General features: G+C 50.4%; 1 protein-coding gene across 6 annotated transcripts in view; it reads right to left on the reverse strand.

The window, feature by feature from the left end:
• GARNL3 (GTPase activating Rap/RanGAP domain like 3) overlaps positions 1 to 27,480 on the reverse strand; it is a 116,191-nt gene that overhangs the window by 59,012 nt on the left and 29,699 nt on the right. For all 6 annotated transcript variants that reach the window (XM_037158457.2, XM_037158309.2, XM_053667776.1 and 3 more), the window contains 2 exons: positions 25,047 to 25,116; positions 1,254 to 1,328 (listed from right to left, as the gene is read on the reverse strand). In XM_037158457.2, the coding sequence (XP_037014352.2) occupies positions 1,254 to 1,328; positions 25,047 to 25,116 (145 nt within the window). The remainder of the gene's footprint in view (positions 1 to 1,253; positions 1,329 to 25,046; positions 25,117 to 27,480) is intronic.

Consider the following 27,480-nt stretch of genomic DNA (forward strand, 5'->3'; position numbering starts at 1 on the left):
AAGCTTCAGAAGAGAACTTCCCTGGGAGCTCCTTCCATGTGGGTCGGTTGACACCATTCTGCACAGGAAGTATGTGGTCACCTACTCAGAGGTCCAGTCCAAGATGGATCCACACCTCTGCCTCACAGAACAATGGTGGGGGGACACATCCGGGTCAATGGGTACCGTCTGGGTCAGTGGGTACATGTCTAGATAAATGGGTACACATCTGGGCCAATGGGTACACATCTGGATCAACAGGTATGCTAAGTCTAGACAAAGGTGAAGACAGGCAACAACTTCCCGAATGCTGTGGCCTTCTGAGTTAAATCCATAGCCCTTTACCAGAAATCTGATCAATAGGTGGTCAGGTGGGTGAGCCTGGCTATAAGGCATTAGTTACAGTAACAACTACCACCGTTGTTATACGATTACATCACTTATTCAGTGCGTACTATATGCCCAGCACAGTGCCCGCAGCTTTTCCAGCTTGGCTCACTGAATCCTCTCAACCACCCCAAGACAGTTTCCATTGTACAGATTAATAAACCGAGGCTCAGAACAGCTGGGTTACTTGCCCAGGGTCCTAGCACCAGGAGGCGGGGGAGCTGGTACTCACACCCAGGCTCGTCTGACTGCAAAACGGACTGCCGATGTGCCGTGATGAGCGACTTCTCCCAGAAGCAGCAAGGCAGAAAAATACTGGGGGACTTCCCCTGCACTCTGCAGTTCTGGGGGGAGACCCCTAGGGACAGAGTAGGGAGTGGAAATTTTAAGGAAGAAAGAAAGACAAGGCGAGTCCCGGTGGCCTGGCAAGGCAGACCAGGGGGCCCAGAATGCGGGCTGGGGTCCAAGGAGGGACCTCCTTTTGTGGTGACTTCCGTGAACACAGACGACACTCTAATCACAGCGATCTTTTCCCTCTCCTGGACCCTGACTGCTCATGTGGCAGTGACGAGGTGGCTGGCCTGGGACTCTGGGGGCCTTTCACAGAGGGTGTCGTGGCTGCGAACTGGTGTTGGGTCTCATCTTGGGTGTCCACCTGGTTTTATTGCAGATCTTGTAAAGGGCACGTGCCACCCTGTTCGCTGCACCTTCTACACAAAGGATAAGGCCAGGTGTGCTGCGAGCGGAGCTCTGGAGCGCACTGTTTACCTGCCCCGGGCTCCACGCCGGAGGGTCCTCTGGGGTGGTGGCGGGGCTCACACACCCCTCAGCGCCACATCTCAGAACCACGTGCTTGGTGACAATACAGGGCCTGGGGGCTTCCTTACCTCGTCGGAAGAGCCATTCTCCACTCGGAATCGTCCAGCCCTTTGGATAGCTCCATCAGCGTCACTGGAAATAAGCTGGGGACAAGAGAGCGCTCAGTTAGGTGGCTGGGTCAGCATTTGCAATGTCTCCTATCTGTACCCGTCCTATATGTGAGCCACATCTGACAACAGCGGATGTTGTTGTCAGATGCTAAAGAAGCATCTGACCTGCCTAGAGGTCTTTTGGAAGTTCCATTGACCAAGTCCTCCCACACTGTCGGCCCTGGTCTTCAGAACACCTAACCCTTGGGAGCTGAAAACAAGAGCGTCAGTTCTGAATGTGAATACACTACAATCCTGGAAAATGCCAAGGCGTTGCTCTCTGGGAAAAGAATCTTAATGCACACTGCGTGTGAGCAAGTGCCACTCACAGAGGGCAACACCGGAAGCCAAGTCTCAAGTTCAGCCACCTGCACGGGAGATCTGAAAAAAATGATCAATGGCTGGCACGAATGCAAGGCTCTGCTAACACTGCAGAGAGCTCCTGTGCCTCGTTCAATGTGAAACAGTTTCCAAAAGGCCGACGAGTCTGGGCCAAGGCCGGCAGACTGCATTTCAGCCCTGGCAGCGCGACGCTTGCTGGCGGCCGTCAAGGGACTCGATGCCAGAGAGGGAAGAGCGGGAAGTAGGTCAGGGCACATCAGTTCTAAAATTCCTGCAGCAAGATCGCTCTTATTTTCTCCCAAATCTTCTAGATTGCGCAGGAGCAATTTGGAAATATGACATCTTTTTTTTTTAACCTTCTGATTCTGCCCAGGGTTTACAGTAAAGATCTACCAACAGCTTCCGTGTCCCAGACTCATTCGGACTCAGCTGCCCGAGGGGCTCTTCTCGCTGCTCCGACCCCGGCCCATGACCCACAGATTCCTTAGAAAGCCTGTCGTCTCGTTTTCACTCATGTTGACAGACAGGAAGGCATGAAAATGGAAACATTTCAGGGAAAAAGAACACATTTTCCCACGGAAAATTATTTGAGAAAGGTTGATAATTTTTTTCCATGATAGATATACAAATAAGAGTATCTAATATCTTATTGAGGGTTTCCATGTTGCCATGAACTCTTCCAGCCCGAATATCATGCCATTTAATCCCCTGTGTAACAACACACGGTAGGTTTCATTGTCACTCTCACTCACAAAGGAAGAAACAGCAGTGACGCCACGTAACAGTGGGGGCCTGCCATGTGAACTGAGGCAGTCGGACTCCAGAAACCCCCAGCCTCGCCCAGCCGCTGACCCCGCCCAACCATCCTCCACGGAATATCCGTGATGAAGTCCAGCCTGTATACCTCATCTTTATCTTGCAAAATGTTTTTTTTAAAGACAAACACAAAGAAGACTTTATGTATGTTCACTATTTGTGGCACCAGGTCATTATGGTGTTGCAACACTGAAGACGGGCAATCGAGGCCAAGTAGCAGAGAACTTAACCTTGCCCCAGGAGAGGTCGGCCTTGGCTCCTGGGAGGTGATCTCGAGTCCTGGGATGCCCTGCCTGAGTGTCTGTTTGTGCATCTGGGGACTTTGAGTCACAAGGGGGAGCAATGTGCTTTACAGTGGGGGCTTTGGGTCCCACGGTATCAGAGCTTCCTCTGCGCACGGAACCTCAGGGGAGCTTCCCTGGTTGCAGTGCTCCCTGTGTGTGGCCACCGGTCATTCCAGAGGAGCAAATGCTGCCCAGGACCCCGAGGTGGGGGAACAGAGGGGAGCTCTGCACGTGGAGCTCACTCCCCTGCACTCTGTCACATGTGCCAGTCCCCTGGGCTTACTGTCATCTGTACCCTTTCACTGTAACAAACTGTAAGTGAGCCTAACAGCTTTCAATAAGTGCTGTGAGTCTCAGCGAATTATGGAACCCGAGAGTGGCCTTGGGGACCCCCACACTCTGCAGTTGGTGTCGGCAGTGAGGGATCTTGTGGACTGGTTTGTGTCTAAAGTACAAGAGCAAGATGAATCGAGGTCTCCTGGGGTTACTGCCAAGTTCACAGGGGAAGTACAGAGGACTCCGTGTTAATTTTTTCTTTGCTTGTGAGGGAATAGCAAATAGGTTTCAAGGGAAGTGTTATTGGTATCGGCTGCCTCAAGGGCTTTGGGGGAAGCATTCCCAGGTCTCATCTGGACTTGGGGAGACAAAGAGCTGCAATCAATTAGTGACATCTGACACTGGTGTATGGGAAAAGCACCATGCACCCCCCTGACCCTCCTGCCCCCGAGTTAGAGGTTGGTAGAGCTAGTCCTCACTATGGCGGTCTCATCTGGGACTCGGAGGCTTGGCAGAAGAGCTGACGTCATGCAATGATTCACTCGAGATACACAAACCAAATGTCTGCCAACTACGTTACCGCCAGGCAAAGGCAATGGTGCCGTTTTCCTTTGTTGAGAACAAGAAGCTTACTGTTTATCTTGCTTGAAAAGTTCCAGACGAAGAAAGAAAGGGCATGTTTCATGGTTTGATGGTTAGAAGGCACTTAGCTCCCTCTGCTCACGAAATCCACACACAGTGAACTCAGACCTCAAGCCAACCCATTTAACTCCATCACCTCCACCACCTCCACCATCTCCATCTTCTTCCGAGTCACCGTCACCGCTCACCCGGACGACTGCAGCCACCTCCTCACCGGTCCATACGCCCCCCCACCGTTGCTCCTCTCCACCCACCCCTCACACTGCTGCCTGCAGCCCAGGTCATGTTGGCAAATTGCAAACCTGACCGCCCCACCATCCCGCCTATGCCGGCACCCCGCTCGGCCCCACCTGAAGATGTGCACCCCTCACTCCCTCGCCCGGGGTGCCCTCCTCTGCCCTCCTCCCCTAGCGAGGCCTGCTCTTCATGCAGTCTCATCGCAGTCCCCACTGCAGGGGACCTCCCGACCTCAGGGCCTGGGGAATGAGCTCGCTGGAGGCTCTGGAGCATCCCCGGAGCTGGGTTCCATTTCTTTTTGGATTGCTCTTTTCGTGCCTGCCTCTCCTCATGCACCCCCTCTGCTCCCTGTGAGAAGCTCCACAAAGGCAGGGACCACCTCTCTTCTGGCCACTGCACCGACCCCACCCAGCTAAGCACACTGCCTGCTACAGTGCAGATGGTCACGGAATATTTACCAAACAAGAAACATGTGAATAGGTGAAGGAAGAATTCCTGTTGAAGTAACTAAAGGAATCGAGAACTGGGGTAAGATCTATGCCAGTCCTGGACACCAGAGGAGGGTCGTCACTCACACAAGAAACAAAGTGAGGGACAGGACCAGTGCCCCGAGTCACGGCGTGCCAGGCCACATCAGCCTGGGCGGTGGCTTCCTCGAACCTGGTGGCCCACGTGGGTGAGAGTGGGTGTCAGGGAAGTGGGTGGGAAGGCCACCTCCAGTCGCACTGGGAAAGTGACCCGGGCTGGCACTCAGAATGGCAGCCCTGCCTCAGCCGCTGGCTCAGGCCACCAGCGTCACATGGCAGAGGGAGCTGCGGCAGCTGGTGCTTGGGCGGGGCTGGTACGCCAGCCGATGTTGAAGGAAACAGTGTTCTGGCGAACTGGGAGGTGAAAGAGTAATGCCCCAGGGTACAAAGCCCTTTCAACACAGCTGAGAAGCTGTGTCTGTCAGTAGTTTTCCTGCAATCATTCTCATGAACCTCTGATCTGGTCAATCAAAGCTATAAAAATCGGTAAAGTCTTTTGTTGGATTTGGCTCAGGAGTGGCACAGTGCCTCCTGGAACCCATCTCGACGGCCAGTGCCACACTTCCTAGGACTTCCTCCACCGACCCCACGTGGCACAGAGTCCGGGCTGCCACCAAGTCCACGCTCGCCATCTCCCATGTAGCCACCCAGTGGCTGGGCATGTGGCTAGACATGTGGCTAGACCACATTTCCCTCCAGGGGGCCATTTGACCTAATTCTTCTCACTGGAAGGTGGGCCAAAGTTCCAGGTGGCCTGTGCAGATCTAGGCCCTTTGAAGAGGGCAGGCGCCCCCCGCCCCTCACACCTTCCTTCCCTCTGCACTGGCTACAGCCTCGCTGACCGGGGAGACCCAGGAGTCCAGAGTGAAGACAGGGGGTCCATCGTGAGTCCCAGAGTGTGCGGGGCAGAGCCGCCCACGGACTCAGACGGTCTCAGACAGTGAATAAGCTTGTTCTTAACTGCAATCTGATGTTCTAAGCCAACTAATATACCCTCTGAGAAAGAGCAAGGCAAAAAAAAAGAAATCGTTGAACCTGTGACAAGTCCGTAATTTAAGGTGCGGACACTGATCTGAGGTAGCAGCGCAGACGCCCTTTGAAACCACTCACTGCGAAAGCACAGGGACGCTGCAGGTGATGGTGGCTGGTCACTGTGGCGATTTGGGGGTGCTGGGTCTATGAAATGGAACCATGCGCGGTCCAGGCTCACGATGTGAAGCCTGGTTTCTGAAGTTTGAAATGTAGACCACGGTCCCCAGTGAGCACGCTGAGCCAAAAATTAGACACTCGGAAGGAAATGTCCCCAAAGGAGCACATTAGAAAACCAGTTTGTAGACGGGCCGAAAGGTTCAGAAACAAAGTAGAGAGCAGCTTGGTCTAAGATCGCCCCACTCTGAGGCCGCAGAGAGGAGGGGGCTGGGCAGCCTGCACCGGCCCTTCCCCCCCCCCCCACCCGAGAAGAGGGCACTCCCACATGCTCCGACCTGTGTGAACACAGGTCTGCCCCTCCCCAAGTTCAGAGAGATGGTTTTTAATCTGATCCACCCAGATGCGCCCTCCTGAGGACCCAGCGGAGGGCAGGGGAAAATGAGCAGGTGGGTAAAGGGGAACCTGAGCCCCCTAGAGGTCAACAGGGAGAACAGCGCAGACATAATGAAGATGAACGGGCACCACTCGCTTTGAAAGAAAAATAAGCCTCAAAGATTGGGAGCATACACGAAATCTAACCACTAAGAGACATGTTACGATAAAACAATAATGCAACAAAACAATTATGGAGAAGAAAGGCGAAGAAAAGATATTCATGGTGGGTGGGAAAAAAAGGAAAATGATGAGGGAATAATAAAATCATATGGTAGAACTTAGAAAAATAGCAAGCTAATAAAAGTTACAGTACATGAATAAGTAAACCCACTCACTCCCCAAATATAATAATCACAGGCACTTATTATAAAACAAAAAATCAACAGCAGTTTATAAGATTGTAATTACAGTGGGAAATCTTAGCATGTTTCATCTTGATAGGTCAAGGCAAAACCTAATAAGAATTTATAGAGGAATAAAATTATAAAATTAAGAAGCATAACTTAATAGAAAAATACTTAATCTATCAAGGTACAAACAGAGGATACACACTTTTTAGGAACACTGACTAAACTTTAAAAAAATCATCAGGAAGGGGGAGGCTGGGGGTGGGTCAGGAAGGGGGTGCAGGGCAGGAAACTGCACTTGAACAACAATGAAAATAAAACAATTTAAAAAACCATCAAATACTGCATAGAAAGCAAACATGAATAAATTCTATAAAACAGAAACAGTATGGGTTTTTTTTTAGCATATTGCCACTGAATGAGAAATTAATATTAAAAGGTTAAAAATCAGGAATTTAAAAACATACACCTGAAAAAAACCCTTGGGTCAAACAGGCAAATTAAAATTGGTCACTATTCAGACATCAACAATGAAAATGGTACATATTAAAACAATGCAATAGATGCTATATTTATAGGAAAATTCATAATCTTAAATGCTTTCATTATTAAACCAGAAAGAATAAAAACAATGAACTACTCCCTAACCTCTAGAAGATACAAAAGTAGAACAATGAAATAAACCCAGGAGAGCAGGGGAAAGGAATCAATAAAAGGTCAGAACAGAAATTATTGATTTGGGAAGACAGTAGAATCAATAAACACAGCCAAGAGATCATCAGGAGGTCTGCTTTTAAAAAGCAAAGAACACACACACACAGAGTGATAATAAAGAAAACAAAACCCCTGAGAAGAAAGAGATTCTTAAAGCATGGAGAACACAGAGCAAAATTACACAAATATTACTAAACACTTCAGTGAAATGGAAACTTTCAAGGGACATAAACACAATGAAAACCATCTTAAGATGAGAAAGAAACCTGAATATACCAAGAACTGTCTGTAGAACTGATTAGCGTCTGCACTGGTCAAACTCGGCCCGACAGAGGCCACCTGAGCCTGGAGGGTTTTCAGAGGTGGTGCTGGGCCAGTGGCCCCACGACAGGGCCGCCCCCAACCCCACACGCCACGGGACCTCGAGCTCACTCATAGGAGAGCAGGGCAGCGCTGCCTTGGAGGAGAAGGAAGGGGCAGATTCTTTCCCAGCCATTCTGGCGCAGAGGTCCAGGGGTGTTAATACATACTCCACATCAGCAATGCTAAGAAACGAGGGCAGGGTTTTCATTTTATGTTGCTTGACTTTGTCTTAACATCTGATTTGGTCACATAGCAAAAGGAAAGGGAGAAGGCTGGTATCTGCCAGGCACTGGGTGGGACGGGTTCCTGTGGCGTTCCGGCATCATCCAATCCTATAGTCTCTGGTACCATTTACATTGAATTTAAAATTAATTAAAGTGAGAAACGTTCAGTTCCTCAGCTGCACTCATCGCATTGCAAGTTCAGTAACTACCTGGGGTCCACTCCCCTGCACAGACCACAAGGAAGTGCTCCGACCGGACTGGGCCAGGCTGATCGTCGATGCAGCTCTGGGGGGCCCCGGTCAAAGTAGCATCTCAGGGTGAAACCCTCTTGGTGAGTTAAACACACGAAAAACAGAGGAAATGTGTGCAATTTACCATCCTGAATGGAGGCTTTGGTCCGATATCAGCCAAAACTGTAGCAGAGTCCAATGTCTTGGATGTTTTGTTTCTGGAAGAAGTAACTTCCAAGTAATAATATCCATTTGTGTGATTTACCAAATGAATTCAAAAGAAAGTATTTTAAAAACCAGGAAGCAGAAAGTGTTATTCATCACCTTTGACAGGAATAAAGAATAAAACAAACAAGCAAACAGAATAAAAACAAAGACGCTGAAATAGAGAACAAGTGGGCAGCGACCAGAGGGGAGAGGGAAGGGAACTTAAGGGGAAAAAGGGGGAGGGATTTTGAGGAACAAGTATGAATGACACAGAGATGAGGACTGGGGGGGGGGAACGGGAGGGAGGGGGGAGACAGGGCGGGGGGGAAGAGAAAAAAAAAATGTACTTGAAAAGTAACCAAATAAAAAAAATAAATAAATAAAGTTAAAAAAAAAAAAGAAAGTGTTATTCATTAACTACTGTGAATAAAAGTATTGTTAGCTTAACACTGTAGGCAATTAAATGAGAATATTTCCTAAAGTAATACAAATATATAATTTCTCAAAAACCAAAGGCTTTCCCCCTCCACGTAACCACCCTGTTTCTCCGGCCGGTGCCTGTCTCGGTGCCAAAGCGGGGCTGGGACGCCTGCGCCCTCTGCTTCCCACGCACCGAGCATGCGGCATCCAGGCCGGTGAAGCGCAGAAACAGCATCTTAACCCAGAATAAAGTCTCCAAACATTTGTGTAAAGTAGGTCTTTAGACTATTTCAGACCCGCCCGCCTCCATCTCCTCTCTTTAAAACGAGAGTGGTTATGAATATGGATTTTGGCAATCAACTAATCAGGTTCAAATCTCCTTCCACACTTTCAGCTCTGTGCTCTTGGGCAAATCACTTCCTTCTGCCTTACCTTTAACTTGGGGACAATGATCGTAGCCACTTCAGGGCTCTGTGGAGAGGATTCAATAAAATAAAACATGTAATGAGCCTAGGACAGTGCCCGGACATCGTAAGTGCTCAAGATATGTTGAGCACCACACACGCTAAAGTAACTGATGGAAGGCTCTGCTTATTATCTGCATGAAGAAACCGTCTGAACGCTGTCTTTGCTCTCCCGGACACTCTGTTTAAACACGCTGTGCAAACACCATCAGAACCTATTTCTCGGGCCGGCACTAACTGCCGGACCTCCGAAGACAAGCGCGCCGTGATGCCTGGCCTGGAGGGGAGACAGACGCACACGTAAACAGATAGATCACCACGCAGCCTGGTTAAACGCCACAACAGGAGCAAGGCGGGGTGCTGTGGGTGGGGTCAGAGGCTGCAGAGCCAACTCTGCCTCAGGGAGCTGGAGACGGTTTCATTGCCGTGATGTGATTTATTCTGGAAGATATACGGAACCTTTGAGAAATGATTTCCAACATAAGCAGATTTTTTAAAAAAGTACAAATACTGGCCAAGAAGACCTATTCACCCTGTATGTGCAGACCACACACACACCTGGATTAGAAAGTACTAGTACTGCCCAGAGGGATGAAAGAAAGTTTAAATGTTTCCATCAATAAAGGTGAGTGTTTGGGGGTTTGGGGGGTCGAGGTCTAATTGTAGGCAGATGAGCCACCCCTTTCCGGTGAGTGCTGTCCCCTGGCCCTGTGCCCTGGTCACCCTCAGGCACTTCCGAAGCTTTCGGGGAGAGGCCAGGGAGTGGAGTGCTGGGGCCGGAGGAGACTTTCTCGCCTCAGGCCTATGCTGCTTGTGCCAGGGGACAGGGACACTATTTGGGGGGTTGGGCCGCTCAAGTGGGGAGCACCTGGGTGCATGTCAGGACACCCATGGGGGTCAGAGGGTTCCCCAGCTAGGAGAATAAATGTTGGCCACAGGAGAGACGGCTTCAGATCTGGGCTCGGATTTCTTAAAAAAACAATCATCGATCCTTGCCCGCTGTCCTCAGCAAACTCAACATCCATCACGATGATTCATCTGGTGTTTTCAGCTCCTCGCCTTCCACTTTGTCAAATCCACTAACCGCCCTTGACCTCCCGGCTTTGCCACACACAACCCACAGAACAGACATGCTCTCACCACGTGGGCACGCATTCTCGACGGGGACCTGTGGTCAGTCCCTTTGGCACTGGCTGAACAACACGCAGGTCCCCCGCACTGCTGACTCGTCACACCCACCGAGTTGAGTCCCAGCTCTTACTGACCCTCCCTCCCCCGCCCAGAACAGCCACCCCCTTGCATGTCTGTGCTCAGAGAAACGAAAGCTTCCAGCGACTGGGCCTCCGACAGGCTCACGCGCTGGACCGTGGCTGCATCTTCACTCCCGTGCCCCATTCCTGTCAGCCGTTCCTTCCTCCCTTCCCATGACAGCTCCTGCCTCGTCTCTGACTTGTCAGTCACCATCCCCCAAATAGCCTTTCTTTTAAGAGGTGACCTGTGTACTCACTTTACTGAGAGATGTCACGCAAGGCAGGGAGAGTACTGTCATCTAAGCCTCCATTTCAAATACATCTGTCCTGGTTTCCTCGTTCAACTCATACCTGACTAGCGGCCCCTGAGCTTCAACTTGCCAGTGAAACAGCTGTGAGGATTCGGCACAAAAGGTGAGGACGATTCCCGGGTCTGAAGACAGACTGCCCACCCTGTGGCCCAGACACCAGGGCATTCTGCTGACCACACGGCCAATGAGAAAACCGAAAACATGTTTGGTCACGGGCTTCACTGCCTGGAACAGAGCAAATCAGCGGTCGGCGCAGAAAGTCGGAGGGCCCTTTACCTTCCCCGCACGACGTCATTTCGGCAGAGAGGCACTGGTCCTACAGGAAGGGTCCCAGAAAACCCTGGGAGTCACCACTTTACTGCACGGGCACTGCATTTTGGGGGCCCGCAGCCATGCTAGCACCTCCCCAAGAAAACACCTGGCAAGAAGTAAGAGGGAGGAAGAGAAAGTCCACTTAGAGAATGCAGTCTTCATAAGCAGAGTTCCACATGTAGCAAGACAGGAAGTGTCCCGGGAGCAGAGCAGCTGGCCACCAAAGGGTGGTGGAGGGGGGTGGGGAGAGACTTCCCCTCTTCATAATCTCCACCCAGTTCTTGAATGTACATAAGATTCCGTTTTCTCAAGCTTCTGTCAAGAGCTGAGCAAACACAGCTTCCATACTCCTCTCCCGGCCAGACTGCTGCCTGGCCCCCTAAGCCCCTGCCTGCGTGTACATTGTGGAGGCGCTGGTTCGGCGGATGCTCTCGGGTGCTCTGAGCCAAGCATGAGAGCATCCCTGTGTCACCGAGCAGAGCGGCACAGGATCAGCACCAGCGTGACACTGGAAACCAGTTGGGGAGCTCTGCCCAGTCAGCAGCCCTCCCGCTGTGTGGCTCCAAGAGCTGCGGTCCCTGGGGCGCGCTGTGCGTGCTGCCTGTTGAAAAATACAAGGTCTGAACAGCTCCCTGTTTGAAGATTTCACTGAAAAAGCCAACAAAAACCAACAGAGGAGCTACGAAAAAAAGGCTACATGTGATCCTGAAACTGAAAGAAGGAAGTATATCGTTTTTACTATGAAACCAAAATAAAATTTTGGGAAAAGCAGTTACTACCTTCAATAAGACAGAAGATGTGATCTTTGCAACAAGTGTACAAAGCTTTCGGGAGTGGGGGAGATGAAACCAATGTGAGACAGCTCCTGGCTGGAGGAGGAGCTACCTGTTCACGTAGGAAACAGGGACAGTAACACGTCCACCATCTGAGAGCTGTGCCCAGGAAGGAAAGGAACAAAATACAACGAGGAAGAAAAGACAGTGTGGAGGGCAGAGGAAAAGACCTTTCTTACTGTTTCGAGAGGGAACAGGAACAATAACCAAAGACGCAGCGGAAGAAAACACTCAGCCGTGATGAAAGACCTGAGTCTAAGAATCGACCACTTAGATGCAGTGCTCTGGGAAAAATTAATAAGAAAGAAGCATGTAGAGAAATCAGGGGAAACGCTTTTAAAATAGAAGAATAAAGAAGAAGATCTGAGAAATCCAGGCAGGAAAGGGTACCAGGAAAGAAAACAAACTGAAGTACCTCGGATCTCTCTCCAGAACACGCAAGGACAGAAGGTGACTGCGCTGGTTGAATAGCACCCCCCCCAAAGTGTACATCCACCCGGAGCCTCAGGATGTGCCTTTGCTTGCAGAGGTGTAGTTCATGGGGGTGAGGTCCTACTGGACTAGGGTGGGCCCTAAGTCCAACGGCTGGTGTCTTTATAAGAGAAAAGTGGGAGACGCAGATGCGAAGCAGGCACGATGGCCAGGTGATGACAGAACCAGACTGGGGCGCTGTGGCTGTGGCCACGGGGTGTCGGCCACGGCCGGCAGCCCCAGAACCCAGAGGAGGCAAGGACCGGTTTTCCCCTTCAGCCTTCGGAGGGGACAGCATGGCTCTGTGAAGATCTTAATCCTGGCCTTCTGCCCTCTAGAAGGATGAGAGAAAATTTTTTCTGTTATTTTAAGCCATTTGCTTTGTGGTAATTCGTCACAGGAGAGCCTGGGATCCTAACATAATAACAGATCAGCATGTGTGAGGTTTTAAGAAAAGAGGTGATGACTCAGAAACGTAAAACCGGCCAGGCTGTTCTTCTGGGAGGCCTAACTGGAGATAGTCTCAGACCGAGAAAAGGTACCTCCCTGCTGGGCCCGAGAAAGCTTCCGGGGCCTCCTGCACGGGGCGTTCACCACGGCTCTGGAATAACCGCCGCCACCATTGGACGTGAAGGAGAAATAAGAGGTTTGGATGGGAGGAGACAGAATTGTTTGTAGAGGGGTATCTATACCTTCAAAAGATTATTGTACTTTGTCTTTAAGAAGTACAATACAACATATAGACGCACTTTGCATATAAATGTAACGACTAAAGGGACACACACTACATCTTAACAGTGATTATCCTGAGGTGGTAGGATTACAGATGAATTCAACTTTCCTGTGCTTTTCAGTACATTTCCAATTTTCTGTAATCAGCATGTGTCCCTTCTGTAATCAGAACAGTGTATCGGCATGCATGGGCGTCACGCACACACAAAGAATGGAAAAAAGATAACAAGTTTAAGAAGAGAAAAAAGAATTCATCAGACACCAGATTTTTTTTTAGAAAACTGATGGCCTAGCAGCTAATACGTAGCCATGTGGCGGGGAGTTAAGTGCTCTTGGGGAGACAACCAAGAAAGAACCACGAGCCCTGCCCACCAGGAAAGGTGAGAAGCGCCCACAAATCATTACAGCGTAAACGTGGCAGGTGCCGCAGGGAGACTTGGAGAGCTGCGCAGAGAGAGTGAACGACGACTCTCCCCGGGAGAATTGGAGAAGGCTGCATGGAAAACCTCGGCCTGGCAGAGGCTCACTTCAGGGAGGTGTTCTGGAAGGAGGGGGAGGCACAGAGAAGCCCAGAGGCCCAGTGGGGGGGGTCCCAGTGGGCAAAGCCCGGTTTGGCTGGACCACGAGCGAAGGCTCCAGAGGTGGGTTAGAGCGAGCCTGGGAAAGCTTCAGTGTCGGGCTCAGAGCACCCACTTTTCATTCTGTAAGTGCAGGAGGGATGCTGAGGGTGTTCTGTTGCTGTCGTCTCTTGCTGGTTTCAGAGCATAAAGATGATGTTGCAGGTGGTACAGTGGGAACTTATTTTTACAGTGATAAGGAAATCAAAGCTCCCAGACTCGGGTTCATTACAGCCGAGGATTCTGACAAACTGGGTGTAATTTATGAAACTTGATGAATGGAATCTTTGAGAAGTCAGGGAGAGCAAGAGACAGTGTCCAGGAGCTCAGGGAAAATAGGGGGTGACAGGAATGTCATGCAAAAAAGGGCGAACACAGAAGCAGTCCTGCTCCAGTGAAAAACACACGCCCTTCAGCCCACTCGGATACACGGAAACGTAACCTCGAGTTCGGACAGACTCTTCAAGTGATTATTATTATGGTCATGAAGTTGGACAGACACTGGGCAGCCTATGACACTGGGCCACACCACCGGGCTCTGAAGTCACCAAAACCCACTGTGGGCGGGGCGGGGTGGGGAACGAGCTCCAGAGTTTGGCCAAGTTAATGAATCGCTCTGAACCTCAGCTCCCTCAGGGGTGGAACGGGGTAAGGACGGGCTCTGCACCTCACCGGGCAGCCGTGAAATCGACATCGGGACGCATGTAGTCCATGTGCACACATTCCACTTCCGTGTGTGTGTATGGGTGCACCTGTCACTGCCTGGCATCGCCCGAACACATCCTTGTGAACGAAGAGCAACTTGGCAGTGCAGTCTGTTTCACGCCCTGTCACCAGCAGGATCTGGTGAATGACTGGACAAGGGCTATGGCCTGGTTCTGGAAGGTAGTGCCATTGGGGTGGGGGGAGGGGGACGAGGGTGAGTCCAACACTCTGAGGATGAGTGTCGGAGGCAGCACCTTGGGGGCAGGAGAGGAGGGATCCTGCCGGGCTGGGAAGGTGAGGCAGGGGCAGGCGAATTCGAGAGTGAGCAGGCACGCACAGCAAGGAGCAGTTTCAACAGGGCACCTGTGCAGTGTGGTCCCCGAGATGAAGGTTAGAGGTGCTACCTGGATATGGTAGCAATGAGGTCTTTGGTGACCTTGGCAAGAGCAGGCTCTGAGGAACAAGGAGGGGAAGGCTCTGGAGGCAACTTCGGAAGGGAAATTGTGGCACCATCGTGGGATCAACAAGGAGCTTGGAGGGCGTCTGACGTGCACCCCCAGAGTAACGAGAAAGCCTTCCCTCTACTAACACATGCAGCTGGGATTACATTCTAAGAGACGGCAACACAGTGATAACCGCAGCAGACCAGTTCTGCAGCTGATGCCAAAAAGGAACCCAACGTGACGGCCCTAGTCGAAAGGGTGAAATGGTCCAATACGGGAGAACGAGAGAGTTGGGGCTGCGGCTCAGCCACAACAGGGGACGTGAGATGGGGACCCTCTGCGCTAGGTCAGGTGCGGCAGGCGACACCAATTTGAAGGCATGACTTGCCCTACATCCATTTACGGGGATGAAAAAGGGGAGCAACCTTCAGAACCCAGGGACTTGGCCGTCTCTCACAGAGAGGGTGCAGAGCTGTGCCTGCCCGGACTGGCCCGGAGATGGGAGAGAGTGGGGAGACAAGGGCCCAGCCCGGGGGCACCGGCGGAGGCCCGCAGAGGACTTCAAACGCCCCTGGTCCCGCAGCCCCAGGGAAAGCCGTCCCAGCGGCCTGCCAGGGGCACCGGAAGCAAAGTGAGCGTGGTTTTCAAACGTGTGTGTGAGTGTGCCCGTGGCTGTCTGATGCTGCAGTTCAGATGGTAGATCTGCCTAAAGTCAGAGGTAAACACAGGTTCTTAAAAAGCACTTTCAGAAAATGCAGGCCATTTCCTACTCATCCTAGCAGTCTTCACAGGCAGAGAACATGATATATTTTTGATCAAGTTTAAAATTTATTTTTGCCAGCAGTGATGATGCATACCGCTGAGCCTGGCTGAAAGTCGAGGTGGCATGTGACAGGACCACGCAGGGCAGAGACCACTATGGCGCAAGTAGGATGCGAGCGGCAAAGGATATGACCAAACAGCCCCTGAGAAAGACGGCGCCCGAGACACACAGGAGAACCCTGCCCCCTAAGGGCACGAGACCCCACAGGCGGTCAGGGCAGAACCTCGATTTCCATGATGAAGAACCAACCCAGGAAATGAGAGGTTAACAGTCTGCATCTCTGGTTGTATAAACAATTAACCGTTACACACTGATGAAAATTTGGAAGTATTTTGCCCTGGCAGGTGTGGCTCAGTTGGTTGGAGCACAGCCCTGGAAACCAAAAGGTCACAGGTTCGATCCCTGGTCAGGACACACGCCTGTGTGGCAGGTTCAGTCCCCAGTCAGGGCGCATACTCGAGGCAACTGGTCCATATTTCTCTCTCACACAGAGGTGTGTCTTTCTGCCTGTCTCTTCCTCTCTCTAAAATCAGTACGTATGTCCTCCTGTGCAGATTAAATAAACAAATTAAATATTAGGTTAAAAAACTGGATGCATTTTTGAAGTATACTAGGGGACCATATCCCGCCAGGTGAAGACCACTGGAATCCATGAACAAAGACCCCAGGACACCAGCAGACATGGTAGGAGCCGGAGACCATGAGCTGAGCTGAGGTCGCTGTGGCAGCACTGAGGACAGCCTGGAGAAGAGGGATGACAGCAGGGGACTGGGTGACTTGCATGGCCATGAAGAGCGTGAGCAACACAGCGCCTGCAGGAGGGAGCTCGAGTTTTGCAACCGGACAGCGTGCTGGTGCTGAATGCCACAGCAGTGGCTGTTTCTGGGTTTCTGCCTGAGAAATGCGGGGGACTTGTCTGCTATTCTTATTACAGTGTGTGTTTAGCCAGTGCATTTGGTCTGGTTTTGTGCCCCAACTATACCACTAACACAGAGCTTAGTGGTCAAGACAGTCACCAAATGGCTGCTCAAGAGGTGCGGATTCTGCTCAAGAGTTGCCAGTCCCGGGAAAACAGGTCGTCACATCGCCCTCTATCAGAAAGTGGTGGGGGAGGAGACAAGGGTCGAAACCGTCTTGTGGACCAGACTCACCATCAGGAGCGGACAGCAGATGCACTGTTAAGAGCTGGACACAGAAGTGCCATTTTTGGTTTTGCTCTACCTTATTTAAAAATATATATTAAAGCAGCTTACTCAAAGGATAAAATTGGATAGTGAGGAAGCTCAGAATGAGGGAAAACTAGGTGTGAGTAAATAAACTGAAAACAAAAGCACAACATCAGGGTGCATGCTAGCAAGCCCTGCAGGGCAAGTCGAAACGAGGGTTCTGAGCTTCCTGGGGGCCAATGCAAAGAGGGAAAACCCATCATCTGCAGGATTCCTTTGCCTGTAAGGGTAACGACAGAGCAGCCTTGCAGCAGCTCGGTAATCTTTGGTCCTGGCACTCAGAGGTCCTCTTAAAAGAAACACTGTGGCAGCCTGAGACGAACCCTCACGAGCACCCTATACGACACGTGCCACGCAGCAGCTCCATCTAGCTCTCTGCCAGTCTGTCCGTCAGTGCAAGGTGAAGGTGGAGTACCAAGGCGCAGACCCACAGAAGGGAACCTGAGAGGGCCGGGAACGGTGGGCCGAGTGACTGTGGCCACTTAAGGTTGGGCCTAATCTGGGTTTTCAACTTAAACCCTGCACAGCATGGATGGCTCTTTGGATAATTCCTCATAAACGTTCTTGAAACCACGCGTTCCTTAAGGTTTGGCGAGGAGAGAGCTTGAAATTATACATTTGAGCTAAAACCTAGCCCAGGGCTCCTCTGTGCCACTACACAGAGGTGGCAGAGAGGGCGGAGGTGTCTGCTGGGACCTTCGACCTGGTTTCCTTAGAAAATTGCCTGTAGGCAGACGGGCTGGAAGCAGTGGGCTCCGGAGGAAGCCGTCACGCCCAGGGGCTCTCGGAGTCAGACAGACCTGGTTCCGGTGGCACCTCTACACTAGCGGTGGGACCTCCCTGAGACCATCAGTTAAATGGGGCCCCGCTCAGTACCCACACATGTCTGCGGAGCACTCCCAGTGCACAGCGTGATCAGATACAACCTCCCACCGATGGTCATTCGAAAGGGTTAAGTGGATAAACGCATCTAAAGGGTTTACCTCCATAACCGGCACACAGTGAGCTTTCCATAAATGTTGAAACTGATAATAGCAATATCAAAACCATAATCATGGTGAGAGATTTCTGCTTCCATTCTAATGCATAAATAATGACATGGTTAAGGTCTCCCAGCTCTACCTCAGCAGAAGTGGTTGCAATAATTTTAGCCTGGAAAGGGTTCAAAGTCAGTATTCCCATCATCCTCAAAGGCATCAAATGTAGCCAAGAACAGCCCCCGCAGTTGGAAACCAGGTTCGCTTAGCGGTGAGGGCTCTCAGACGAATGTTGTGGTACCCACAGGAGCCAGCCTGCTCTACAGGACTGAGACCCAAGCCAGCTACACATTGAGGACATCTGTCAACATTCCGAGTCTAGCTGCAGAATGTTAAAGTCTTGATGTTTTGACATTCCTGAGGGAGATATACTGGGACCTTCCCTGATCTCTCGATTTGGCAGAACCACAGAGAATATAATTTTCCCCATAAAATGCCTATGAAAACCAGAACAGCCCCTCAACCCTAACCAGAGGACAAAACGGCGCCGAGCGAGGGATGCTGGATGGCAGCAGAGTCACTCAGAGCCAAGGGCCGTCTTTCTCACGCAGGCAGCCCCCGGGCGCAGTTCAGAGGTGGGCCTGTGTGGAAACGCAGGTGACTCGGACCAGGCCTCGAGAGGCCTCAGACAGAACCACAAATGTTAAGCTCTGCAGAGGCCAAGCAAGTCCACCATAAAGCTCGTCTTCTGATAATAATGAAACAGTGCAGACAGCTGCCCTCGGAGGCTGCTCTGAGTCCGCAAGCACCGAGCCACGCTCCCCTCCGACAGAGCATTTCCCTGTGTCTTTCCGCTGCATCAGGGAGCGTGGAGCTCGTCCGAGGCGGCCTTTAGTCACTCAGGTGCATGTTTACAAAGGAACGGACCACTTTGCACCCTGTTTGATCCTGACTTGAGACTGCCCGCAGACTGGGACCTCCCGGAAGTATGGGGACGCAGGCAGGAGTGAGCTCTCTGCTGCACCCACGCCACTTGGCATTCGTGACGTGTCGGTGTTTTACCCACTGAGTCAAAGGCCGAGGAAAGATCAATAAGAGCTTCAAACAAACTTATGCTCTTGCTGACTGATTTCAATGTAGAGTGAGGAAGGGTGGTCTATGGGGTAGTCTATGTGCCTGGCTTCGAGCGCTGCCATGAGAGACCGGCTGCAATTCATCAAGGAGAAAAATGGCCCATGTGTCGGGGGAAAGCACTGCCAGCCCATGGGTCTCGCTGTATTTTGGGGAGGGGGAATCAAAGACGCGCGTTTTTCCTTTCCTTTATATGGTTTTGTTGGGTTAGGCTACTCTCCAATTTCAACCAAGTTGAAGTACTCACTCGTTCAACCAAGACTGACTAAGTTCCTCATGCTAAGCATTGTGCTCGGTGCCAGGAATACAGTGGCAAATAAACAACCACGATCCCTATCTTTAGGGAGTTTATAATCTACGTTCATGTTTATGGGATTTAAAAAGTGCCAGGGAATACAGTCCACCAGCAGAGGAAGAAATTTTCACCGGCACTTTTAGTTTGCGCTTTTAACTCCTCTACTGTATGAGGGGGTGGAAGAGACACACTTTGGGGGTTCCCCCCAGCTCGTGCTCCTTGACACTGACTTTTGCCTACGTCCTCTTCACAGAGAATCTGCCCCACCCACAGACTTTGCTGAGGAGACGGGAGGCCATACGTAAATCACATGACCCCGCGACCTGAACCCAACTGTTTGAGTCAGGGATTGATATCTGACCCAGGGCAAAAAATGCGTATCATTCTACTTGGACTTTGAAATTAGGACCCTGGAATGAACAGAATATGATGGGCAACAGAGCTGTAGGCCCAGGAGGACTGGGGAGCTGGAAATCAATCTAGTAATAAAGAATATTCGATGAGAACGTTATGTGGCTGGGCCCAGAATGCAGCAATGAACAGGACAGACGCCTCTAGTGGATGAGAGAGTAGTCACTATACAGACAAATGAGATAAACACAGATTGTGATAAAGGCTCTAAAGAAAACCGGCGGGATGCCGAGTTAGAGAGGGCGACTACTCTAGACTGGGTGCATGGTGGGGGCCCTTGGGGGAGGTGGCATCTGAACTGAGACCAGGCACCAGACTTGCTGGGGAAGGCTGGTCCAGGGAGAAGAAACACAGGTGCAAAGTTCCCGGGACCGAGAAGAGCTCAGTGTGTTCTAGAGACCAAAACGAGGCTGGATGTCGAAAGGCATGAGTGGCAGGAGCGAAGGTGGGAGAGGAAGGTAGGACGGGGACCACGCAGGTTCTCGTGGGACCTGGTAAAGGGCCTGGACATGCAGGGCTGTGGGCAGCCAAGGAAGGGCTTCAAGGAAGAAAAGATATTGTATCACCAACATTTTAAAACATCAGTCTGGCTGAAGGATGAACACATGGATCAATGAGATAGAAGAGAAAGCCCAGGAACTCACCCCCGTGTAGGTCAATGGATTTCCGACGAAGGTGCCAGGAACACTCAATGGGCAAAGGACAGTCATTTCTACCAGTGATGCTGGGACAGCTGGAGAGCCACATGCAGAAGAACAGCGCTGGGTCCCTACCCAATGACCACAGACAAACCTCATTCAGAATGGATCAAAGACATGTGCGTAAAAGCTGCAACTTTAGAGCTCTTTGCTGGGAAGGAAATGTTGGGGGAAGTCTTAATGACACTGGACTTGGCAATGACTTCTTGGATGTAATGCCAAAAATATAGGCCACAAGGGAAAAATATAGATGACTGAACTTCATGGAAGCTGAAAACTTTTGTGCATCAAAGGACACTATCAATAGGGTGAAAAGACAACACACAGAACACAAGAAAATACTTGCAAATCATCTACCTAATAAGAGATTAATACCCAGAATACATGAAGAATTCCTACAACTCAACAACAACAAAACAGACACCCCGAGTAGAACATGGTCCCAGGACTTGAATACCACTTCTCCACAGAAGAGTCACAAATGGCCAATATACTCATGAAGGATGCCCAGCATCGCTGCTCATTAGTGAAAGGCAAATCAAAACAGCTCTGAGGTACCACTTCACACCTATTGCTGTGTCTACTAGAAAGGGGGGCGGAGATAGCCGCGTGGAGAGGGTAGAACCCTGTGTACTGGGAAGGTAAAATGCACATCCTCTCCTTGCTCACAGACCCGAAAAGCTGACTGTGGGGACCTGAGCACGTGCTTACACACCAATGTTCACAGCAACACTGCTCACAATGGCTAAAAAGGTGTAAAAAAACCCAAGCCTCCATCAACAGATAAATAGATAAACCAAATGCTCACGTACACACAGTGGAACGTTCTCCTGCCATCCAAAGCAATGAAACCCCGATACATGCTATAACATGGATGAATCTCGAAGATACTGTGCTAAGTGTAATAAACCAGACACAAAACGACAAATATCACATAATCCCACTTACATGAGAGACCCAGAACAGGCAAATGCTCAGAGACAGAAAATAAAATAGAGGTTACGAGGGGCTGGGGAGGAGGGGAATGCGGAGCTATTGGGTCAGGAGGACAGGTTCTGTTTGAAAACTGCTCTGAAGGTGGAGGGCAGGCGTGGCTACACAGCACTGTGAGTGTGCTTAGTGCCCCTGGAACGTGCACTTAAACATGGCAAACCTCAGGTCAGTACGCTTTCCCACAATTAAAAACAAACATGAAGAGAGCTGCGCTGCCAGGGACACGGGCCATGGGGCAAGCTGGTCTGCAGAGAGGCGGAAGCGGCAGACGCAGACGCAGACACAGACACAGAAAGTGAAGCTGAGAAACCACAGGGGCCAGAGAGAAGCAGAGAAGAGCTTGGTGGCTTCACAGTCACGTGTGTCCAGCTGCCTCCTGCACTTCCTGTCGGAGCATCACCCTGCCCTGGAGCTGGACCTGGTGGGTCTCTGTCCCTGGCAGTGGGACGGTCCCTGGTTAAGGCTGGGAACATGGCTGGGATCCAGTTCGGCAGCAGCTGGGGGACTGAAAGTTTGAGGTGGTTGGTCCCTAAAGCCAGACGATAGACCTTTCAGAGAACAACTTCCTCCTGTCCCTCGGTGCCTGGCACAGTGCCTGACGCTCGGTGGCAGGCCATCAACAGTTACTGAATGGGGCCTGGGAGCCTGTCCCACGAGGCTGCAGGGAGCCAAGTGTCCACGCTCTCACCAAATTTACACCGAGGTAAGCCGAAGCCCCCAGTCGGCCCTCATCACTGACCTGAATGGCCAAGCTTAGTTCTTCACCAGGACTTCCTCCTCACCTGTTCAAGGTCAGAGGAAGTGCATGCTAGAATTTCAATTGTACAGAACCCTGGGTACCCTGACAGTGTTTGAGTTCCAGGATGCCCAAAGACTTACTGGGTCCCCGAGAATATTCACAAAGCCAGGAACAAGAAAAGTAAGTTCACCTTCTTAGAAGCATAAGAACACCTAACGTGGGTTTTAATTTAGAAATCTCTGTGGTTCCTAAGTGAGAGATCCACCTCCTTCTGTAAACCCTTGGGTAGCAAAAATGGGACTCGGCTTAATGCCATTTTTCTCAACCATCCCAAACATCGCTGCGTGCCATTTCTAACACAGGAAAACTGGAGACGACCTAATTTTACAAAAGGAGGGAAACTGTGACACAGGGAGTTCTTTGTCACCATGTTGGGCTGTCGTGTGCCAGTGAGAATGGCAGCGCTGAATGAAGACCTACAGCAAGAAGAGGACATTTATAAACCAGAGCTGATGAAAAGAGAGGAGGGCGAAGTGGACGTGTAATTTGATTACAGCCATGTAGAGATGGCATTTGTAGCTACACAGATGGAGGTGCTGGAGACGAACACACTCGTGCAAGGTGGTGAAATCATACATGGAATCTAGAAATGTGTTCAGAAGTTCCTTTGTGGTGTTTTAGGTTGATCACTGGCACACACACACACACACACACACACACACGCTCACGGCCCCCAAGTAAACACCTGAACAAATGGCCAGGAGGACGTCCAGGGTAACACACGACTAGTCTGAGATTCTCCAAAGGCAGCTTCTTCGGTGTGGCCCTGGGCACAACAGCCGCCGCCACATCATCTGGGAACTCGGCAGAAACACATATTCTGCGTAAACCCCAGACCTACCGAACCTGAAACTCGGGAGGGGGGTCCAGCCATCTGCTTAAATAAATTCTCTGGGTGCTTCTGACACCTGTTCCAGTCTGAAACCGCTGCTCTCGGAACAGCCCCCCCGCCGGTCTGCCACTCCATGACTCCCACATGCCTATGAGGGGTCCGCCTTTCATCCTGTGCGTCTCCCACCACACCCTCTTAATGTTCGCCAGAACCCCACACTACCTACTAGGTCAGGTTCAAAGTCTTACCTGAGAGTTGGGTTCTACTTTTGCTACCGAATCACAGCTAGTTCACATGGACTGTGCTTCTGTGCATTAATTACCTCATTAATCCTCTAACAACTCTACATGGTAGATAAACACCCCGTTTCACAGATGAGCAAACTGAGGCCAGAAGAAGTCCAAGATCACACCACTGGTAAACGAGGAAACAAGAGTGATTCGGAGCAGAGGTGTTAAGCACCACTGAGGTCCAGAGAAGTTCAGAGTCAGTAAGGGAGGGAGCTGGTGCGGGGACCCAGGCCTTTCGGATTCCGAAGCCTCCTTGCTTTCCAACGACCAAGCTCTGCCGCCTTCGCTCTCTGCCAGGCAGAGCCTTCGCTCACTGCCCTTCGAACACACCACTGCCGGGAGTCATGATGCTGGCCCACATCTCTGTCTTATCTTCTTTGCCACCAACCCAAATCCTTCGGGATCCGTGAGGCCTTCCAGGCCACGTCCCCAAGGTCCCTGCCTAGAAGGGGCCACTGTCTCCCTTTCCTTAACCCCTGCCTTGTCCTGTTGTATACCTCTCACAATACAGGGGCCAGCACAAATAGCGCCCCTTTTTTACGACAAAATCATAAGCATGTAATTCTGTAACATAACAATATCACACTGACACACACCATATGGCATTTTAAATGAAACGTTCAAATTAAAACTATAAATTATTACCCCCACATTATTACCCTACCAACCACGCTCAGGCAGGCGTTACTTCTGCGGACCCCTGTGCTCACCAGCTCCCACCCGAGTCACAGCTCCGCACACGCACTTCAGGGGAGGCAGCGGTCTCAGTGGGCATGGTGTCTGGCACAGGACTGGCACCGGTTGAGTCGATCCGTGTCTTTTATGTGACTAAATCCATTCTTTAGATATTTTATGTATCTTATCAGCCCTGCTGGAGGACATCGAGCACTTTAAGAACAAGGACCAAATCTTATATTTTCAAGAATATTCAGCCCCAGGCAGACACACAGTCAACCCTGGGGTGCATGTTTGAATTCCAGCAGCACACCGCGGGGGTCCACACCGACACCCCTTTTCCTGCCACTGAAGCCCTGTAGGAGTGCGGCTGATAGGAAGGAGGGTAACTGGGCACCATGCAAGTGGATCCGATCAACCCTTTTTTTTTGGTAAATACAAATAATAAATTTAATGCTTTAAATAATATTAAATAATAATAAAGAGAATTTAATGAGCACATGGCCCTGAAAATGTGTTCAAATTTCCATGCAATTGGGGAGAAAAAAATCACAATTCTGTCTTTAAAAAGAATTGAGGCTATTATACATGCCTTCATCATGTCTCTTGTACAATAAAAACATACTGTTTTTAAAAATCATAACTCAAACCCCAATGTCTCTCATTAAAAAAAACATAGGTATTTTCATTCCACATATTGATTATCTATTAGTCATTTATCTAGTCCAACAAATATACTTTTAATGAGAAAATAAAGAAAACTCATAATATCCTAACTCTTAACACATATCCAGAGAGCAAAGGCACACACAAAAAAATCAGAATACGTATTTCAGTAACATTTAAATCTCAAAAACCAGACTTATAAACTTTTAGGAACAAGATAATAGGAAAAGCAAGTGCTTTCCTAATTCATAAACCACTTAAAGAATTATCTATGTCAGTAACAGATAAAAACACCAAGCTGCCACATGTTCTTAACCAACTGAAAGACAGAGATGAGAAGTATGTGAGGATGAAAACAAACAGAGACGACCGGCTGCTGTCGTCTTCTGACAGTCGTCCGCTTGCACCCAGTCCGTCCTCGTCCTCACCTGGTCTGGCAGTAAACACACAACAGAGCCTCTGAAGCCCAGCGAGCGTCCTCGACACCCGAATCCACGCAGCACCAGTGCCCACTGCCCAAATGCGAGCAGACAGTGCCCACTTACCAGCTCCACAGATCCATAATGCTTCCTACTGAAGTCCCCACGTCTACAGCCTAGGTCTTCTGAGACAGAGCTGGAACAAAAATGCTTCATCAGTATTATGCATAGCGATCTGGTCACAAACCTTCTGCAAAAATCGACTACCGTTTGCAAAAAGGGGCTGCCAGGGGAGCAGGCCGGCTCCTCACTGCAGGGGAGCCTCCCGGCCACAGGCGCCGGCCCCGGCAGCCATTGCAGAGCCGGCTCTCTCGGGAGCCCTAGGGAAAAAGAAAAACACCCAAGTCATGCCTGGAAGTCTCGGCAGCGACTGAATTAAATATTTAGTCATTTGGAATCGATTGAAGTTTCCAAGGCTACTGGTGGTTTGTAATTTCATTTCTGTATAAGCAGAGAGGAGCCCTGCAGCAAACTTGAGGCAAGAGACAAAGCCTACAGTGATCTTTCCTTTAAGAGAGGCTGTTTGTCCCAGATATGCCACATAAAAATGCCACCATTATTTGATGCTCTATTGGGGAAATAAAACTTTACACAGAGGGAAAAAAAAATCTTCAAAATCCAGGTAGGCCCTACCCCCCTCTAGTTTATGACAATATGAAAAAGACCAGGGCTAACAAATAAAAAAAAATCTGAATATCCAAATTCCAAGGATATTTAGCTTTTTATGTAGTAGTAGCTAATACGTCCCCACCCCCTCCCCCTCAAAAATGACTTAAACCAGGTTAGAGAAATCACATGCATTATTGCGGCAAAGCAATTAAAACTCGGGCAAAATCGCCCCTGCATTTGCATCTCGAATACATAATTCCACACTCAAAAGACACATAGCTTATCGGCTAGTCAGGAACCCAAACGGTACTCAGGAAACCACCAGAGATCCGCGAATACAAGCAGTTTTAATAAGTTTGTTCTAATATGTCATGCAAATAACTCTAATAAAATACAGACACTAAAATTACACAGGAATCACGTGTTGAAGACAGCCAAAACATTTGGGACCTGACATGCAAAGAAAGGTGCAGTGAGTACCTTTTCATCCTTCCTCACAAGGCAGGCTACATTCTCTAAATCACAGCCCTCTCGGCACGTTTCAGAAAGAGACTGAGTCTGACGCTCTGCATCCACAGAACTGACTCTCTGCCAGGACCCTATCTGATAGGCTCCGAGAAAGACAGCATGAGAGAAATGAGACGAGAGAGCCTAATGGCATTCTGCTTCCACCACTGCACAGAGATGGCTGAATTAATTTGATGTGAGAAATTTAACCTTTTGTCGTTCTCACTTCCTTAGCTGAAAATGTGCAACAAATTAACAAATGCGGCTTGCAAGGGCATCCTAGGTATTACCTTCCTGCTCCTAGTGACATGATTTTCTACCAAAAAGCCTCCCAAAGAGATGCAAAAATTCCCCTCCATGGTCTATTCTGGTCCATGTTAAACATGTCCTCTGTGCCCATCTTCTCGGCTCATTTTGAAAACCCTGCTGGAGAGTGTTACCGCCGCCCTACACAGCAGGTGCCAGATCCTTCCCGGCCACCCTCAGCTGCGCAGAGAGTGGGCTCCAGAGGGCGGAGCATCCATGCACTTGGACAGAGACTGGGCATGGAGCAGAGCTGTGCCCAGACGGCTGCTCACTGAAAGCTCTACGTGCACAGATCTCAGCGACCTCCTCAGTTTTCACCGGGTCCACTATGCAGTCAACACCAGAAGCAGCTTCTAACAGGAAGGGCCAGCGATGTAAAAAGAGCAGGATGCTGCGCTCTGGGCCCTGCCCTGTGTGCCCTAAGTACCACTTGGGGAGGGGTCCAGTTCTAGACACAGCACCAGCTCCCTGGCGTTGCCCACAGCCGGAGACAACTCTGCATCATGGAGCAGCCTCAGAGAAGGAAAACAACGTCCTAGGAAAAATCCAGGACAGAAATGAACAGAACCTCTGCTCTCGGCGCCCTCTCCTTCCCATCACTGCCTGTCATCCGGCACATTGCTGATGGCAGGAGCCAGGCAGGACCACATGGGGTGTGTTTCTAGGGCTGCTGGAAGCACTCAGAGCAGCCATGTTTAAAAACTCTCCCCACTCTCCTTCTCCCTCCCCAGGTCCTCCGGCCCCTCGGCTTCCAGCACAAAGGGTGCGATGAGAGGGGATCCCCCAGAGCTCCGAGAGGAGCTTTGTTCTCCTCCAGATCTCCAGAGTCTGACCCACTGCCTGGCACAGAGTGGACACGCAGTAAGCGTCGGTTGCGTTAACGAAGACATTTGCACATACTTGGATCTTACTAGCTACCGCGTTAGCACCCTCCTGAGCACCAAGGCAGGCTGCCTGCTGATTTTCTCGCTGCTAGGTCCCTGGTCGTTATTCCCTCGGTCCAGACAGTACTGGCCCCAGAGGCAGATGCTGCCAGGTGCACGCCACACCTGTTCTCCTTTCCTCTTGGCCTTGTGGC

Source organism: Artibeus jamaicensis, unplaced genomic scaffold (genome assembly GCF_021234435.1).
Source record: "Artibeus jamaicensis isolate MK-2021 breed Jamaican fruit bat unplaced genomic scaffold, CSHL_Jam_final contig_471, whole genome shotgun sequence".
Classification (NCBI taxonomy): domain Eukaryota; kingdom Metazoa; phylum Chordata; class Mammalia; order Chiroptera; family Phyllostomidae; genus Artibeus; species Artibeus jamaicensis.